The sequence below is a fragment of the Vombatus ursinus genome, unplaced genomic scaffold, assembly GCF_900497805.2.
Source record: "Vombatus ursinus unplaced genomic scaffold, bare-nosed wombat genome assembly UNPS02008996.1, whole genome shotgun sequence".
NCBI classification, from domain to species: domain Eukaryota; kingdom Metazoa; phylum Chordata; class Mammalia; order Diprotodontia; family Vombatidae; genus Vombatus; species Vombatus ursinus.
The window spans coordinates 3,317,547-3,333,867 of record NW_020948774.1 but is presented as its reverse complement, the minus strand read 5'-3'; the positions used below and the strand labels follow the sequence as shown (position 1 = coordinate 3,333,867).

General features: G+C 40.8%; 1 protein-coding gene across 5 annotated transcripts in view; it reads left to right on the top strand.

The window, feature by feature from the left end:
- The first annotated feature begins 3,770 nt into the window (after positions 1 to 3,770).
- Positions 3,771 to 16,321, top strand: part of ENDOV (endonuclease V) — a 52,841-nt gene continuing 40,290 nt past the window's right edge. For all 5 annotated transcript variants that reach the window (XM_027850238.1, XM_027850240.1, XM_027850243.1 and 2 more), the window contains exons 1-2: positions 3,771 to 3,897; positions 6,499 to 6,670. In XM_027850238.1, coding sequence (XP_027706039.1) covers positions 3,842 to 3,897; positions 6,499 to 6,670 — 228 coding nt within the window. In that variant the 5' untranslated portion in view covers positions 3,771 to 3,841. The remainder of the gene's footprint in view (positions 3,898 to 6,498; positions 6,671 to 16,321) is intronic.

The following is a 16,321-nucleotide window of genomic DNA, read 5'->3' as shown; positions in this document are numbered from 1 at the left end:
TTTGAACTCAGGAAGATGAGTCTTCCTGACTCCAGGCCTGGTACTTTATCCAACGAGCCACACAGATACCCTATTGAACAGTTTTATTATTGAATTACTATCTAGGTCTTGTAATAGACATTAACTAGACTCAGCTCCTTAGTGGCATATATACGTTTTCTTTGGCCCTTAGTGCTCTTAGCACTGTGCTGAGCACATAGCAAATGTTCAATAAATAGGATGACTCGATTTAGAATTGTAAAGAACCTTAGTATTCATATAGTGAGACCTTCCTCCCTTATTGTACATATGAGGGAAAAAAAAACCCCAAGAGGTTTGATTTGCCTGTGGTTACAAAGTCTGTAAATGGTATATCAAAATTCAGGTGAACTCACACCAAATCTAGGGCTCCTGACACTCACTACAAGATACTGCCTACTTGGTTGATTGCTATCACTACACAGAGTTGTGGGCTCCTAACTTAATGGAAATTTGCCACCTTTGAAGCCCAAGTAGGGAAAGGAGGCTTTTAGAAAGGAGACTATATAAGATTGCCAAGGCCACAAATGACTATTCTATTTCTGGGAGCCTTTGCCTTTGACTTACACTGCAAGAGCAGTGTGGTTGTCAGTTCTTTTTAGAATTCCCATTGTGCTTATTTTTGTTGGATACAAACGATGGTTCTTCTTTTCTCTTCAAGTTATTGCTGTGTCACTCAGTCCCAACTCTCATTGCACCAACCCAAGTTGTATATTACCTCTAGAAATAAACGGTTGTTTATACCCTGCCCTACCAGGGACAGCAGTCAGGGCAGGAGTTAACGCAGTAAATCTTCAGAGAAGTTCATTTCCCCTTTTCCTTTTTATGAAATTTGTGTATGAATTATTTAGTCCACATTATGGGTAATGGCATTTGTTGATTTGTTAGCTGACAGAATCACGAGCTATTTCATCTCTCATCATTTTAAAAGGAAAATCCAAGCAACTTCAGGTTGGAAACAAATTTCCAGCTATAAACAGCTGCTCTGGAGATAATGTAAGCTCAACAGTCCCTGCTAAGTAGATATGGCATCTAAGTCCAGTCTCACTTAAGGAGCCTTTATAAAGATGCAATGTTTTTTAGACACTAAGCTGCAAGTATGAGATTGCTTCATATGCTGAGCCTGAAGAGTGTTACAGACATGGAGGAGAAAACTGGATGGCTGTATATAATCCACCCTAATTATAATTAGCATTTATATTGCATTTTGTATTTTCTAAACACTTCCCTAAATCATTAATTAACTAACCCCTGCTGTAATTTGACATTATTAATTCTCAGTTTACAGTTGGGAAAAACAAGTACAAAGAAAGTAAGTTAATTTGTTCCACGCCGAAGTATCTCAGTGCAAAAGCTGACAACCCAGGACTTCTGATGATCTCCACATCATACAAAAGCACCCTACTCCTACTTGAACATAGCAGAAATCCATGGTAGGACAAAGAAAAAAAAAAAGCAAGGTGAGGACAGAGGGGAAAGCGGTTCTAGCTAAAACATAGGAGAGGGCCCTACTTTATCCCAATTTAAAAAAAATTGGTTTGTTTGTGGGGAGGTGGGAGTCAGAAAGGGGATGGGAAGGTTGTCCAATATACCTCTGTCCAATACAATACACAAAAGATTCGACAATTTGAAGCCACCACAACTATCTGCCTGCCATATGTTCAGAATCCTCAAATGAAAGATCCTCAGGAATCTTAAAAGGCTTAATAGCTGACATTTATATATGATTTTAAGGTTATAAAGCACTTTACATGCAATCTTCACAACAACCAGTCATTATGGTTATTCTCATTTTGCAGATAGGGATACTGAGGCTCAGAGGTCAAGCAACACACATGGTCACAAGCTAGTATCAGAGACAAGATTCCAACTGAGGTCTTTCCTAATTTCATCTAGTCCAATTTAAACAAGTTGGAACTTCTATAACATCTCTAACAATGAATTATGGAGACTTTCTGCCTGAAGAGTTTCACTGATGGGAAGCTCATCATCCATTACTCTACCTACTGCCAACCCTGACAAGGTGTTGGATTCCACTTCTGGACAGCTATATTCACTGCTTCTAATTCTACCCTTTGGTCAGGCATGGGTTAGGCCCATCACCTAATACTGGGCCTGACTCATAGTAGGCTAATGATTGTTGCAAGATTGATCCCCTAAAGCACAGACCCTAGCCCCCTCATTTTGGTCTGCTTCCTCTGGAAGCTCTTATTCACACATGTGAGTGCCTAAGCACTTGACACAGTGTTAGAACTGAAAATAGGCCCTGTCCCCAAAGAGCTTCCATTTTATTGGGTGCGTGTAATTAGATTATAGAAAATACACGCAAAATAAATAATATTGGGGTGAGTGATGAAAGCAGGATCTTTCCTGTTTTGGAGACCCTTTTGCTTCTGTTCCCTGATTTATCTCCCCTCTGTAATGAGGCCAGTAAGGAGGAATCTTGTCAATGGTTGGGTTGGTGGTGTCCACTGCAAACCCATTAGCATCATAGTATCTACAGCTGAAAATGATCTTAGAAGCCATCTAGTTCAGGTGTTCTAAACCTGAGGACCTCCTGGATAGACTTCATGATGTCCAGTGAACTTTGACAGGAAACTAATTACACCTTTATTTTCACTAACCTCCAATTGAAATTTATCATTTCCTTCCATTATGAATATAGGCAACAAACCAAAGTGACTCAAAAAAAGCTTAAAACTTCTTGATGTAACCCAACCCTCTCATTTTATAGATGAGAAAATTAAGCCACTAAAAGGGTAAATAATCTGTCCAGGATCAAACAGGTAGTAAGCAGATCCATCAACTTCAGAAAGAAGGCTCTTTTCACTAACACAGTACCGTATTAGGTGGGGCCTTTTCAGATACCTCATAATGCTAGTGTGTTTCCTCTGATTATTTCCAGTTTATCCTGTATATGACTTCATACACAGTTTTCAAGTTGCTTCTCCACCCTACACTTTTTTCCTCATTGACAACGAGTTCCTTGATAGCAGGGACTGTCTTTTGCTCTTCTTTGTATTCCCATCGCTTTGCACTATGTGCCTGACACATAGTTGGTGCTTAATAAATGCTTATTGACCGACAAGTAAAAAGAATGAAACAACCCTTACTGGAAAGGAGCTTGCGCTGTAACGTGGAAGACAACAAACGTTATATAAAAATCCACACAGCAACAGTGTTATGTGGGATGGCTCTCTGGGAGCACGGAGGAGGGATGTTGGGAAAAATTCTGGTGAAGTAAAAAAAAATTCTAAAATTGTATTAAAAAACTACTCAAAATCCATACAACATAAATATAAAGTTAATCAATACGAACATATACCAAATAGTTAACTGGAAGACAGAAAGAGAGAAAATGGAAAGATAAAGGGAGAGAAGAGGGAGGGAGGTGGAAGGAGAGGGAGAAAAGGACAGAGGAAGAAAGGTGGGCTAGGGATATAAATACTAAAGCAGAGACAGTCCCTCCTTTCAAGGAGCTGGAAGGAACAAGACCAAAAAAAGGAGAAACGGGGACCGGGGAGGAATATTCTGTTTCGGAAAGTTACAGGTAGGGCGCAAATACAAGTCCGGACAAATGCAGCCCGGAAAGCTCGGGAGACGGCGCACTGACCCAGCCCCTCCATTCTCCCCCGCCTCGCATCGAGGCCAGACGTAGCTTTGCAGGAGAGGAAGGAAACGGAGGTGTGGGGGGAGGGAGGGGTTGGAGTCGCGCACGGAACCCTGGTACACAGGGCCTTCCTTCCGAGGAAAGCCACCCGGTGCGCACCAAGCCCGGCTGCCCTTGAAGTGACGTCCCTGAAAGAGACGGTGAAATCGGACCATGGCCCATGAGGCCCTTGGGCCGCCGCTGCGGGAGACTCTGTCCCGCTGGGAACGGTAATGATCCTGATAGGGAAGGGCGGAATCACCGTCCTCATAACGACTTCACTGGGTGTCGGATTCAACCGAATCCAAGCCAGACTAGGGGAAGTCTCCAAGCTAGCCCGGCCTGTCAAGCTTTGCTTCCGGTGGCGGCCTTAGAGAATTGTGGGCCGTCCCTCCTGCCCCTTCCACTGCCGCATTGCCTCTGCGCGCATGCGTTGGCACTGGCTGCCTCGGCTGTGGAGGCGCCTGCGCTGTTGGGGGCGGGCGGTTCCCCAAGTCCCCCTCCCTCGAACGCCGGGAGCTGTTCCATGAGGACCTCTTGTTATCCACCAGGGTTTGGCCCAGGGCTTAGCAGGGCAGGGAAAGGGATTCCAACGCTCCAGTGGGGCCTAACTTGCCCTTAATAACAATAATAATAATAGTTCGTATTGCACTTTTACAAACGTCTCATTTTATCACAGCCCTGGGAGAGAGGTACTTTTTTATCCCCGTTTTTGCAGGTGAGGCAAACTGAAGTAAAGTGACTTGTCCAAGGTCACACAGCTAGTTTAAGTGTCCGAGGTTGAATTTGAGCTCAGGTCTTCCTGACTCCAGGTCCATATTTCTCCACCCACTATGTCACTTATGTCCCTCAAAGAACAGCGTCCTTGTAGGCACCTCCCCCCAACTCTCAGGAAAGAAGGAGGGGGTACAGTGATTTGTTGGGCCTGAGGATTCCCCACAATAGACTGGTTAAAAAGTTCACAGACACCCAGGGTTGGAAGGAAACTTCACAAATACTATATGTATGTATGTCTGTCTGTCTATACATGTACACAATTTCATAAAGAGCTATATATAATACATAAGATTAACAAATAACAAGTATATACACATACGTGTGTGTAGGGTGGATTTTAGTGTGTGTAAGGATTTTGTTATTCCTTTTTAGATAATAGTTCCAGGATCCTAGATAATATTTCTGACAGTCATGGTTGAAAACATCTCCACCATGACTGTGGGGTAAGATATGGGGATGACATAATGTATGCCTGCGCTGTGCTAGGTCATGACGATATTGCTAAAGTTAACCTGTGAGCTTAATGTTGGCAATATGCCTTCTTTGTCTGTTGCCCTATAAGGCAAGTGGGCACTGGTCAGTGAGTGGGGGAACCCATTTTGGGATTTGGGTAATGCATGGAGGAATGCATGTACCTGCCTTGATCAGCCCCCATCAAGGCTTTGGGGGGAATCTGTGTGTTTGCCTCACCTGGCCACCATCGAGGCTTAGGGGATTAGGAGTTATACTCCTGTTGTTGTCTGCTACTGTGAGAAGTGTGATTAGGGAATGCTGTAGGAGTTGTTGCTCCCATTATCAGCGACTCTTTTGAGAAGACTAGACTAGAATAAAGTAAGCTTATTGAACCCCTCCGAAGCTGTCTTTCTGTCTGCCCAGATCAAAAGTGAACCTGTGCTAGAACACCTGTTAGTTGTTAGGAGCCCTCCTACTTCTCCTGCCCAAGAAATGGGGTTAACCTGTGTGTTTACCTGTGGGACAGTGTATATACACATAATACTTATATATGAAGAGGCTATGCAGTATCCTGGATAGTTGTGTGTCCCTTTGCCTCAGTCAGTCAATAAACCTTTATTAAGCACCTACTATGTGTTGAGAGATAGAGTGTCTTGTTAGTAGAACGGCAAAGAAGCCAGTGTCACAATGTGGAAGAGTATGTGTTGGGGAGTAAAATGTAAGAAGACTAGAAAGTTAGGAGAAGGTAGGTTACAAAGGGATTTGAATGTCCAACAGATGATTTTGTATTTGATCCTAAAGGTAATAGAGACTTATTGGAGTTTATTGATTAGGGTGGGGGACCAGTTTCCTCAGTTGTAAAATGGGGATAACAGTACCTACCTTGCTGGATTGTTATGAGGATCAAATGAGATAATATTTAGGAAGTACTTAGTACAGTGCCTGGCTCTTAGTAGGTGCTATATAAATGCTTATTTCCTTCTCTCTCTCCTGCCTTCCCTTCAAGTCCCAGTCTGGCTGTGTGACCTTAGGCAAGTCTGGTTAGCTCTGAGTTGGCTGTAAAGGTGTATGTCTGTATTGGTAGGAGGAGTTTTTTCACCTGGGAGTTCCCTGTACTGATGAAATCATAGGTTTAGTCCTTATCCTTGTGCAACAGTGGAGAGATGTATGAATAAAGCATTTGTTAAGTAGTTACTATGTACTAGGCACTGCACTGAACTCTGAGGATACAAAGACAAGCTAGCAAAATAGTACCTACCCTCAAGCTTATATTCTAATGGGGGAATGTAGGGGTGCTGAAAAGGGGATGGAGGTGGTGGTGGTAGGTGAAAGAAGTGGAGTTAGTGTTCAGGCAGGAGGGAGAATAATCAAAGGAACTAAGGCTCATCTTAAAAAGTTTCATTCCTAGTCCTGGACACAAGTTAGGGACTTGAAATCGGTTTTTTTAGACTGAAAGTAGGGATGCTTAGATGAATGAAAAATTTTTACTTGGTATGTCAAGTTCTGAACATGGATGGGACATTTTTCTGTTGTTATTGTAAGAGAATGAGGAATATGGCCTTCGGATCTAGTTTGATATTTCTCTTCTTTGAACCCCACAGGGAGCAAGCACACCTGAAGACCAGTGTCATTGACTGGGATACAGAAGCATGGCAGAGGGATTCGGATTTTGCTGGTCTGCATCGGGTCGGGGGTGTTGATATATCCTTTATTAAAGGGGATGATGTCAGAGCCTGTGCCTCTCTAGTGGTGCTCAGCTACCCTGAGCTTGAGGTAACATCCAGTTGGAGCAGCACTATCAGTACCCAGCCTGAATTAGGATGTGACATAGGGGCACAAGAAAGAAAGGCCAGGGCAGCAGCAAAAAGAGTCTAACTATTCTTTCTTTTTTTTTTTCAATTGAACCCTCCCGTTTCAAGATAGCAGGCATTGGAAGACAGTGAGCTTGAGATCAACTGTGTACTTTTATATTAATGACGGAGTTCTGTGTACATTTATGTTAATGAACAATATGTACATTGTCAGATAAAGCTATAGCAATGAATGAGGCTGCTTGAGACAGGTATGGGGTGGTAGCTCAGAGTTGTTTTAATCTGCATTTTTCTAATCAGTAGTGATTTAGAGCATTTTTGTCATATGACTATAGAAAGCTTTGATAACTTCATCTGAAAACTGCCTGTTCATATCCTTTGAACATTTATCAATTGAGGAATGGCTCTTATTTCTATAAGTTTGACTAAGTTCTCTATATATTTGAGAAATGAGGTCTTTATCAGAGAAACTTACTGTAAATTTTTTTTCACAGTTATGATTACCCTGTATTTACCTCCTTCCTATTTTTCCCTCTTTATCCTACTCTCTCTCTCCTTTCACCCTGTCCATTCTCAAAAGTGTCTTGCTTCTGACTTTTATCTCTCCCAGTCTGTCATCCCTTCTCTCACCTATTTTCCCTCCCACCCTGGTCCCTACCTCCTTTACTTATTCCCTTCCCCTCATACTTTGATTGTAGGGCAGACCTTCACAACTTTGCAGTAGGGAGGGGCCAAAATTAAAACAGCTTAAACTTCTTTGGGCTACAGATAGTTTTTTTAGCAGCTCACTTTCCAAGTAAAGGTATAATTAATGATTAAACTATTTTGCAAGGAAGCCATATTCAAAAAGGGAAATTGCAATTACTATCAATTAATTATACTTATTACTTAAGATTTTTATCATGAAATCACATTAATGTTAAAAAATTACTTTGCTAAGTGATAAAATTTTTAATACGTTTTTCAGGTTTTTTTTTACTGTTGACATTTAGTTAATGGGATATATTACACTTCTTGTCTCAGTTTATCATCAGCTACTCTTCACTGCACAGTCATATGGGACAAATTTATATTCTCAAAAATACTTTTTTTTTTTTATTGGGACATAATTCAGAAACTGCAATCAGCAAACACTTCTTTATGAAGTCACCTTCAGTAAAAGACTTCCCAGCAGTAGCAATTTCTTTAGAAATCTGAAAACTAACCTTAGTAGTCACCTAATTTTCTGAGTTTGCTTTCTTGAAAAACCATTGTTCCCCACTGAGATTTTTTCAACAATTTGGATGCTTTAATTTGTTTTTCATTGGTGTCCAATTTGCTTGTCAGAATGTTTTGATTTGAAATGGTGATGAAGGTTGTATTCCTTCAGAACAGCTATTATTTCTTGGCAAACAGGCTCGATAGTTTGTCTCTTGTGTAGGTAAACAAGTATCTATTTGTCCACTCCAGATTAAACACTTTATGTTCTGATTCATTCTTCCATTTCTTTTTTTCGCCCATTTTATAAAATCACCCCAAAAATTTTTATGTTAGAATCAAAAAAGCTCCACAGCAACTGCTGTGTCTGACCTTGGAGAGAGTGCCAGACACTCATATAACGTGGAGGGTGGCTGTGCAGTGAGGGAGGGGGAGAAGCCCTGGTGTGATTGCCACGCACAGCATAGCGGGTGTCAACTGTGTTGGCACATGGCTGCACTCACTTTGTCCCTGTTCAACTCCAGTAATGACCGAAAACACAGCAAAAAAAATACGACTCTCACTTCTCTGACTAGAGACAGACTAATGATGGGTGGTTGCTGGGGCTCATGTGACAAACAGGAGAGAGTGTGCAGTGGCAACCCACCAGCCAAGTTACATGATGGGCACAGGCACAAATAAAGCACTTGTTACATTTTTACTTTCTTGTAACCCTCTACATTTTTCAAGGGCTGCCTGAAATCCTTTGGAGAGCTGTGTGTTTTACAGGCATTAGGGATCTTATTCTCTCTTTGAGCCAATTCCAATGAGAGTAAGTTTCAGGTACTCTCCTTCCACCTCTACCATCTTCCCCTCCACTGTAAAAGCTTTTTTGTGCCTCTTTTATGTCAGATAATTTACTCCATTCTACCTCTATTTTCCCCTTCTCCCAGTGCATTCCTCTTTCTCACCCCATAATTTAATTTTTTTTTTAGATAATCATCCCATCATATTCAACTCATACCCATTCCCTCTGTCTATGTATACTCCTAATTGCTATAATAATGAGAAAGTTTTTAGGAGTTACAAGTATTATTTTCCCATGTAGGAATATAAATAACGTAAACTTATTGAATCCCTTATGATTTCTCTTTTCTGTTTACCTTTTTACGCTTCTCTTGAATCTTGCTTTTGAAAGTTGCACTTTCTATTCATCTCTGGTCTTTTCATCAGGAATGCTTGAAAATCCTCTATTTCATTGAACTTCCATTTCCCCCCCTGAACGAATATACTCAGTTTTGTTGGGTATGTGATTATTGGTTATAATTCTAGCTCTTTTGCCCTCTGGAATATCATGTTCTAAGCCCTCTGATCCTTTAATGTAGAAAATACTAAATCTTATCTTGACTGTGGCTCCATGATATTTGAGTTGTTTCTTTTTTCGCTGCTTGCCATATTTTCTCTTTGACCTGGGAGTTCTGGAATTTGACTATAATATTCCTGGGAGTTTTCATTTTGGGATCTCTTTCAGGAGGTGATTGGTGGATTCTTTCAATTACTATTTTACCCTCTGGTTCTAGACTATTAGGACAGTTTTCCTTGATAATTTCTTGCAAGATAATGTCTAGGTTCTTTTTTTTGATCATGGCTTTCAGGTAGTCCAATAATTGTTAAATTGTCTTTCCTGTATCTATTTTTCAGGTCAATTGTTTTTCCAATGAGATATTTCACATTTTCTTTTTTTTTTTTATTCTTTTGTTTTTGTTTTAGTGTTTCTTGTTTTCACTTGCCCAGTTCTAATTTTTAAGGAATTATTTTCTTCATTGAGCTTTTGTACCTCTTTTTCCATTTGGCCAATCTTGCTTTTTAAAGTGCTCTTCTCTTCAGTGAATTTTTGTATATCTTTTCCCATTTGGCCAATTCTGCATTCATTAAATTCTTAATATGTGCAAAACATAGTGCTTAGTGCAAGGGGTACAAAGATGAAAAATGACACAGTCCCTACCTTCAAGGAGATTATAGTCTAATAGGAGACATAGTATAAAAATAAAAGGCATTTCTATCTTGTATGATACTTATTTGTCCCATGATAGAGATAGCTGAAAGATCCTGACAGAGTGTTTGAGAAAAAAAAGTGAGGAAGAAGTAATTGCTTTCAACTGGGAAGAATCAGGGAGGGCTTCATGGAAGAGGTGGCACCAGAGCTGAATCCTGAAGGATCTCAGCTAGTGATAAGGAGGACCTGCATTCTAGGATCAGAAGATGGCTTACACAAAAATACCAATGCCAGAGAACACCGGATGAGAGCAGGATCAGCTAGTAGTACAGTTTGGCAGGAATATAAAATACATGAAAGACTAGTGTGAAATAAGTCTGGAGTGCTGATTTGAAGTCACATCGTGGAGGACCTTAAAAGGTAAGCTTAGAAATGTGTATTTTACCCTATAGGCAATAGGAAAGTAATTGAGTAGGAAAGTTACATGGTCAGACATAGGTATTAAGAAGGTTATTTTGGCAGCATTGTGAAGGATGGATTTGAGAGAGGAAAGACTGGGAGCAGGGAGTGCAGTTTGGAGGCTATTACAGTTGTCTTAGGTGATGAGGTCTTGAATAAGCTGGTGAAAGAATCAACAGGCTTTAGCAACTGACTGGATATGTAGGATGAAGGAGACTAAAAGGTTTTAGTCCTGGGTTAACATCAGAAATAGTTGGGGGTGGAGTATTGATTGAGTTCAGTTTTAAACATTCTGCATTTGTAATTCCAGCTGGATAGCCCCCCCCCCCCCACATAAGCTATCTATCTAACAGGTAATTGGAGATGTGGGACTAGAGTTCAGGAAAGAGATTGAAGTTGGGTATATTGATTTGGGAGTCATCTGCATGATATATTAGTGGAACCTATAGGAGGGAATAGATCACCAATGCAGAGTATAGAGAATAGAAGAGGGTGGAGGACAGAGCTTTGGGGTATACTCACAGGGAATGGAAGAAGTTGATGAACCAGTGAAGGAGACTGAGAAGTAGTCATACCTGTCGAAGAACCAGTAGAAAAGTGTCATAGGAGCCAAAAGAAGAGAGTATTGAAAAAGAGAGGATTGCCCACAGCGTCAAATGTTGTTTAAGTGAATAAAGACTGAAAAAAAGGCTCTTGATTTTAGCAGTTGAGAGGTCATTGGTGAATTTGGAGAGAATAGTTTCAGTAGAATGGTGGAGTTGGAAGCCATTTTGCAAGGGGTTGAGGAATAAGAGGGTAGTGAGGAAACACAAGTGTAGATAACTCTGGAAATATAGTAGTGAAAGGGAAGAGAATAGCAGGGTAAGGGAAGGGTAGGCAGTGAAGAAGGCACCAGTAGAGGAGATTAATGATGGTAAAGAGAGAGAAAGAGCATGATCCATGTATTAAGTTCCTGGAGAGGATGTATCAAGAACATAGGTGAAGGGATTAGCCTTGGTAAGGAGAGCCATGGTTTCCTGAGACTGCTGGAGCCAAGGAAGGAATTACAAAGGTCTTGAGCTGTGTAGGGTGGGAGATAAGAGATTTATAATGTTTAACTCAGGTTTCTCAATAAATTACCAAATGAGATCTTCTCCTAGGGGTGGAAGTTGGGTGTTTGAGGAGAGAGGTGGTTTTGAACAGACACTAAAAGGGAATCAGAACTCTAATTTTTATTTGTTTTTGTAGGGTAAATGGGTCTGAGGTTGTATTTTGAGGTTGTATTTTAAGGTTGTTTCAATTTGTATTTATTTTACTATTTGGATTTTTTTTTTTTGCTGTGAATTGACTTGGTATTCTAATTCAACACACCTTGAGCAAATATCTACTTAGAAAATCCATACAGTTCTAGCCCTTAAAATTTTGTATCCCAGAATCAAAAAGTTAGAGAACTTGTCTGAAGTCCAACTTAGATCTGACAAAGGATTCATCCTATAGCATTCCCCAACAGGTATATAATGGTTTAGGGGGAGGCTTCAAGTCACTATTTGAAGCTCTCCACTGGGGGAAAACCTAATACGTTTCAAGACAATCTGTTCCACTTTTGGATATCTCTAATTGTTGGGAAAGTTTTCTTTATGTAAAGCCTAAATCTTTCTGTCAGCAACTTTTGCTCACTTCATACTTCACTGAAAAAATTAAGGCCGTTTTCCAAAAGTTCCTCTTTTTCTCTTCCTCTTCATCTCACATAAATGAGACATTTCTTCCACTGTCTTCTCCTTCCTTTCTGTATCAGATGAAAAGGTAGCCCTTCTCCTTGCCGAGGCTAATCCCTCTATCTGCACCCTGGATCCCATCCCCTTCTCTCTTCTCCAGTAGATTGCCTCCATTATCGTTCCATCCTCATTTATCCTAAATCTCTCCCTATCTACTGACAGCTTGCTTGCTGCTTACAGATATACCCATGTCTCTCCTGTCCTTAAATAACTCTCTTGATCCTACTGTCCCATACTATCATCTTATATCTTTCCTCAGCTAAATTCTTGGAGAAAGCTCTACTTGGTGTTGCTACTTCATCTCCTCTCACTCTGTTCTAGACCCTCTACAGTCTGGCTTCCTGCCTCGAGAGTCAACTGCAACTGCCCTCTCCAAAATTACTAACGATCACCAAAGATCTAGCAGCTAATTTTAAGTGCCAGTCACAGTGCTAGCCCCTAAGAATTCAAGTACAAAGAATGAAAGCCTCCTTACAAAGATCTTACCTTCTAATGGGGAGATAATTATATGGAATAAATACAAATGTATATATAGCTAAATACAATGTAGTTTGGAAGAGAGAGCACGAGCAATTATAGGGATCAGGAAAGGAAGAGAGGGACTCTGAGGTGGAGGGAAAGAGGGAGTGCATTCTAGGCATATGGGAGGGCTAGAGGAAAAGCATAGACACATGAGTGAGAAACAGAGGCCAATTTGATTAGATTGGCACCTGGGAGAGGTGAAGTAATGTGTGATGAGGCTGGAAAGATAGGTTGGGGCCTGGTTGTGTAGGGCTTTGAATGTTAAACAGAAGCATTTATATTTTATCCTAAAACAGGGATTCTTAACCTTCCCGGGGTACGTGAACTTAAAAAAAAAATATCTTGATAACTGTATTTTGATAGAATTAGTTTCATTTGTAATCATATGTATTTTATTTTAATATATTTAAAAACATTCTGAGAAGGCTTTACCAGCTTTAACAGACTACCAAAAAGGGTCTTTTAGACAAAAAAGGTTCAGAATGCATGTCCTACAGTTCCAAAGGACCATGATGAAAAATGCTGTCCACTTCCAGAGAGAACAGATGAACTCTTGAGTACAAATTGAAACATATTCTTTTCATTTTATTTTACTTGTTTTTTTAAAACAACATGGCTAATATGGAAATATATTTTGCATGACTTCACATGTATAATTGATATCAGATTGCTTGCTTTCTCAATGGGTAAGGGAGGGCATGGAGGGAAAGAGAGAATTCGGAACTCAAACTTTTAAAAAATGAATGTTAAATAAAAAAGAAAAGGGAGGGAAAAAAAGAATGCCTGTTCTAAAGGCATAGGAAGCCACTTGAATTGATTGAGTAGGGGAGTGACATGGTAGTATCTGTGCTTAAGGAAAATTACCTTGGCAGCAAAGAGTATAAGATGGACTAGGGTGGCTAGAGACTTGAGGCAGGTAGACCAATTAGGAGACTGTTGCAATAGTCTAGGTGAGTGCTGATGAGGGCTGTACCAAGGTAGCAGCTGTGTAAGGGAAGGGATTGAATGGGATAAATGCAGTAGAAGTAGAAATGGCAAGATGTGGAAACTGATTGGACACATGGTATGAGGGAGAGTGAGGAATCAGGAATAATGCCAGAATTATTCATCTGAGAGACTGAAAGGATGGTAGTGCCTTTAGTTGAACTAGGAAAGTTTGGAAGAGGGGAAAGTTTTTGGGGAAAGATAATGAGTTCAGTTTTAGACATGTTGAGTTTCTGGGATATCTATTTTGAAATGTCCATTAGGCAATGGGTTATGTGGGACTGAAACTAAAGGGAGACACTGAGACTGGATATGTATATCCAGGAGTTATCTGTATAGATATGATAGGTAAGCCCATGGAAGCTCACCAGATTACCAAAAGAATATAGAAGGAGGCAGAAAGAGATTCTGGAACAGAATCTGGGGACCAGCTACAGTGAGGGCACATGATATGGATGAGGAGCAAGCAGAGGAGACTGAGAAGTAGCAGTTAGACAGGAGAGTGAGGTGTCCCGAAAACTTAAAAAGGAGAGAGTGGTCAGTAGTATCAGATGCTATGGAGAAGTCAAAAAGGATGAAGATCGGACAGAAAAATAGTCCACTGACACTGGCCTCATCCTGGCTGTTCATGAGCAAGACAGTCCATCTCTTAGCTCCATGCATTTTCCCTGGTTGTCCTTCATGCCTGGAATGCGTTCCCTTTTCATTTCTTCTTAATGCCTTCCCTGGTTTCCTTTAAGTTCTGACTAAAATCCCTCTTCTAAAATCTACAGGAAGTTTTCTCCAACCCCTCTTAATTCTAGCATCTTCCCTCTCTTATTTACTTATTGTGTATCTTATATATAGCTTGCTTGTACATATTTGTTTGCTTGTTGTATCCCCCATTAAACTGTGAACTCCTAGAGGACAGACTGTGTTTTGCCTGTTTTTGTATCTTTAGTGCTTATCACCTGGAATGTAGTAGGTGCTTAATAAATGTTTATTGACTGACTGGCTCGGACACACTTAGGAGTGTTGTGGGCCACTCCTCTGGCATTTAAAGCTCTTTATAATTTAACCCCTTCCTACATTTCTAGTCTTACACTTGATTCCCCTGCATGTACTCTACAACCTCATTATACTGGCCTACCTTCTTTTCTTTTCCAATGACAGTCTCTCTCCTGTCTCTGTGCCTTTACACTGGAACAGTCCACCTTACCTGGAGTGTTCTCCCTCTTCACCTCAGCCTCTTAGTTTCCCTGACTTCCTTCAAGGCTGGTCAAGTTCTACCTTCTGTAGGAAGCCTCTCTTATTCTTCACCTGCTAGTGCCTTTCCTTCTAGCAATGTAGTCTACATCTTGTGTGTACTGCCTTATTTACATGTTGACTCTCCCATGGGAAAGTAAGCTTCTCCAGGGCAGGGACTTTTTACCTTTCTTTGCTTCCCTTAGTACAATGACTGGCATATAGTAACTGCTAGTTGACTGACTCCATGTTCTGTCCTCTGGGACCAAGCCGAATAAGAGTTACAACATGACAGCCCTTCAGATATTTGAAGACTGCTTATGTGTTGCCCTTGAGTCTTCTCTTTTTGAGACTGAGCATCCCCATTTCCTTCACCTGATTCTCAGTATGGTCCCAAGAGCTCTCACCATCCTAGCTTCCCTCTTCTGGATATATTCTAATTTGTCATTGTGCTCCCCAAGCCGCCTTGAAATTTTCTGGGTTGTGAGGCAAGAGGAGGTTATTCCCAAGAAGTTCAAGGACACCTCCATTGTCCATTTCTATAAACTTAAAGGAAATAGATTGTCCTGTGATAATCACAGGGGGAGCTCTCTCTTAGTCATTGCTGGCAAGATTCTGGCCAGAATCCTCCTTAATAGACCGATTCTTCACCTGGAAGATGGTCATCTACTTGAAAGGCCTTCAGAAAGGGTTTAGGAAGGGTCAATACAGTGTTTGCTGACTGACAAAGTCCAGGAGAAATGCCAGGAACAGAACAGAGGTGTGTACACAATGTTTGTCGATCTCACCAAGGCTTTTGGTGAGTAGTGAGAGCTTATGGAAAATTATGTCAAAATTTGGTTGCCTGGAGAAGTTCATCAGTATTGTACTTCAACTGCATTACTGCATGCTTGCCTGGGTTCTGGATAATGGACGATGAGCTCACACTTTCCCAGTCACTAGTGGAGTGAAACAAGGCTGTGTGCTTGCTCCCATACTTTTTAGCATGATGTTTGCAGCTGTACTGTCAAATGCCTTCAATGAGAATGAACAGGTCATCAAAATCAGCTACCACACTGATGGTAAATTATTCAGCTTGAAAAGGCTACAAGCCAAGACTAAAGTGAAGGGAGTGTTGGTACATGATTTTTTGCTTGCAGATGATTGTGCACTCAATACAGCCTCTGAAGCTGAGATACGACAAAGTATAGATGAATTCTCTGCTACTTGTGCTAATTTTGACCTAATGGCACCAAGAAAATGTAGGTATTCCACCAGCCAGTGCCACACCATCCATATGTAAAACAATGGAGAGGTTTTGAATACTGTGGATAAGTTCACTTGGCAGTATACTTTCCAGGGATGTACACATTGATAATGAGGTTGATGCATGCGTTGCCAGAGCTAGCTCAGTGTTTGGGAAGCTCTGAAGGAAAGTGTAGGAGAGAAGAAGTATTAGACTGACTACCAAACTGAAGGCCTACAGAGCCGTTGTGCTGACTTCATTGTTGTATGCCTG